This window comes from Haliotis cracherodii, unplaced genomic scaffold (genome assembly GCF_022045235.1).
Source record: "Haliotis cracherodii isolate W230 unplaced genomic scaffold, xgHalCrac1.p SCAF_2, whole genome shotgun sequence".
Classification (NCBI taxonomy): domain Eukaryota; kingdom Metazoa; phylum Mollusca; class Gastropoda; order Lepetellida; family Haliotidae; genus Haliotis; species Haliotis cracherodii.
In genome coordinates this window covers 284,517-287,666 of record NW_027266275.1, presented here as the reverse complement: position 1 = coordinate 287,666, position 3,150 = coordinate 284,517, and the positions used below count along the sequence as shown (strand labels likewise).

The 3,150-nt window shown below is 47.0% G+C and overlaps 1 protein-coding gene across 1 annotated transcript; it reads right to left on the bottom strand.

Annotated features, from left to right (window-relative positions):
- Positions 1 to 780: 780 nt before the first annotated feature.
- LOC139469148 (kelch-like protein 24a) lies at positions 781 to 2,550 on the bottom strand. Its single transcript, XM_071251283.1, has one exon. It carries the CDS (start codon positions 2,548 to 2,550, stop codon positions 781 to 783), a length of 1,770 nt encoding a protein of 589 aa, XP_071107384.1.
- Between the last annotated feature and the right edge of the window lie 600 nt (positions 2,551 to 3,150).

The following is a 3,150-nucleotide window of genomic DNA, read 5'->3' as shown; positions in this document are numbered from 1 at the left end:
GTAACATGAGTGTAATTTCATTGGAGGCTATATGTAACATGAGTGTAATTTCATTGGAGGCTATATGTAACATGAGTGTAATTTCATTGGCGGCTATATGTAACATAAGTGTAATTTCATTGGAGGCTATATGTAACATAAGTGTAATTTCATTGGAGGCTATATGTAACATAAGTTTAATTTCATTGGAGGCTATATGTAACATAAGTGTAATTTCATTGGAGGCTATATGTAACATGAGTGTAATTTCATTGGAGGCTATATGTAACATAAGTGTAATTTCATTGGAGGCTTTATGTAACATGAGTGTAATTTCATTGGAGGCTATATGTAACGTGTCATACGGATTAAAAACGAAGCTATGGTGGTGAAAAGGTTTGTGGAATGTGTCATACTAGAGTGTGTGAGTATTGCTTCACGCTGCTTTTAGCAATGATCCAGCAATATCACGGCCGGGGAACGCCAGAAATGGGCTTCACACATGTGGAGAATCGAACCTGATCTTTGGCGTGACGAGCGAACACTTTAACCACTAGGCTACCCCACCGCCCCTGTCATACTAGAATTGAGATTCTATGTGTGGAAATAGTAACTGTACTAAACAACACAAATCTTGATAAAACTATTTAATACGTTCCATATATAATAACAAGTCAACCAGGTAAAGGTGCAAGTCCTACACCAATGTATCTGAAGCTTCCGTCAAATATGTGATGGGATCTCGATATAAACGACCGTCACACCGCCATGCCGGCGGTCTCGCCATATACCAACATCCTTCTAATCCCATAATTCAGTAATAGCTGTTTTCATCATGTTCCTTCGCGGCAGACATGTTTTTACACAAGCAAATCCCCACACGGGTTTGTACAACTTCTCCGGTATAAAACTGACTGCCATTGTCTTGAGGTCCAGCACCAGAATGTCCTCAAACACATCATTACCGTACTTCCCCCCAAACATGAGCACGTCGCCCTGGTGGGGGGCCACTCCGAACAGAGCACGGGTGAAGTGGGGGAGGGTGGCCACGTGATTGAATGCGAGGCAGTCGCGGGAGTGGAGGATGTCCCCAGTCGGGCAGAGGAGGTAGACGTCGTCTGTGATTACTGCTCTGGACAGGCCGCATGGGAAGGGGAGACTACTTACAACGGAACACGTCTTCAGAGTGGGGTCGTACATCTGTATGATGGTCGTGGGGGTCTCTCTGTCTATATACCCCCCCATCAGAAACACGCTCTCCCCACACACAGCCGCGGACATCCCCCACACAGACTCCGCCATCTGTCCACACTGATGCCACGTATTCTCGTGCATGTCGTATTCCTCGATCGAGGCCGTCATTCTCAGCTTGCCTTCGGGACGCTGACCGATGGCTCCCCCAAACACGTACAGACTCAGCCCGAAGGGAACCATAGCGTGGCCCCTCCTCCCAGTCAGCATCGGGGCACAGACATGCCACACGTCCTCCTTGCTCTCATACAAGGCCAGCGCCTGTCTGGAGTCGCCGCCCCCACTGATGTAGATGTCGTTCCCAGACGTGCAAGAAGCTGTACCCGAGTCAAAGCCGTACGGAAGGGAAGCCAAGGGGAACCATTTCTTAAGATTCAGGTTAAAGGCGACAACCATTTGATTGCACTTGAACCTGGAGTCCCCTGACATGGCTCCTCCAATGATAACAACGACGTCGTCGATATGTGCGTCTTCGCGACAGTCAAGGCGTGATGACGTTGTCTCATGTCGTCGCCCAGGGTCTGAATGAAACACTTTAGCTTCATTCATCAATTTGATGCAGTCACTGTTGTCCCTGATCAGGGCATTGTTCTCCAGCACCTGCCTGATGTAGTCTTCCTTCACGTTCGGCAGGCGGACATATTTGAATATTTCTCCAAGAACGTGTTTCCGGTTGACCTTATCGTGCGTCGCCCACTGGAGAATTATGTCACACACCACCTCCTCATTGGGTACGCACAACTCGTTGTCACTAATGATTCTGATCAGTTCTGCTGGAGCAAGAGATTTAAACAGCCTCATTTGTGCGAATCTGACAACATGTTTCACCACCACCGCGCGAGCGGCTTGCTCCAAGAAAGGCGATCTCGTTTCCGTGGCGAACACGTACATCTTCAGAGCATTCTCTGCGTTCACTTTTTCACTTAGAAAATAGTCACATTTCTTTCTAAGTCCACTTATTTCATATGTATACGCCGCTTTCATTATGGCTTGTCCATTCTTGTCTGTGATGTGGCAGTCACCAAAATATATAAACTCTAGCACTTGTGCCATCACAGATCTAGACACGGTGTTGACATACAGCTTATCTGTTGTGGATTCCCTCTTGCCGTTGAAGAGTCTGGAGTGGAAGTAGGGCGAGGCTGCCGCTAATATGGCCCTGTGGCACTTGAGCCCCTTCCCGTCTACCACCAGCGTCAGGTCAGTGTAAAGACGTTTCCGCCAGATGGCGCCAAGTGCAGTAGTTAGTTCTGACATGTGTGACGACCGGATGTCGTCTGCTTCGTTCGGCGCCATCAGAGTGTTGTCAAGATCGGACATGTTTGTTTCTGGAGAGCAAGAAATGTAAGAAAATTAACAAAACTGTCTAACATCATGGACTTCTTTAAAGGGCAACTTTAAATGAAGTAGGTACTTAAACCAATCTGACGTCAACCTGAGTGAGTACATGGCTCGCACTACAGACACATTGAACACTATCTGACAGCCTACCTGAGTACATGCATCGCCATACAGACACATTGAACACTATCTGACGTCCACCTGAGTACATGACTCGCTATACAGACACATTGAACACTATCTGACAGCCTACCTGAGTACATGCATCGCCATACAGACACATTGAACACTATCTGACGTCTACCTGAGTACATGACTCGCTATACAGACACTTTGAACACTATCGGACGTCTACCTGAGTACACGATTCGCTATACAGAAACTTGAACGCTATTTGAAGCCTACCTGAGTACACGACTCGCTATAGAAACACATTGAACACTATCTGACGTCCACCTGGGTGAGCACATGACTCGCTATACAAACACATTGAACACTATCTGACGTCCATGTACATGACTCGCTATACAGACAATTGGACACTATCTGACGTCTAACTGAGCACACGACTCGCTATAC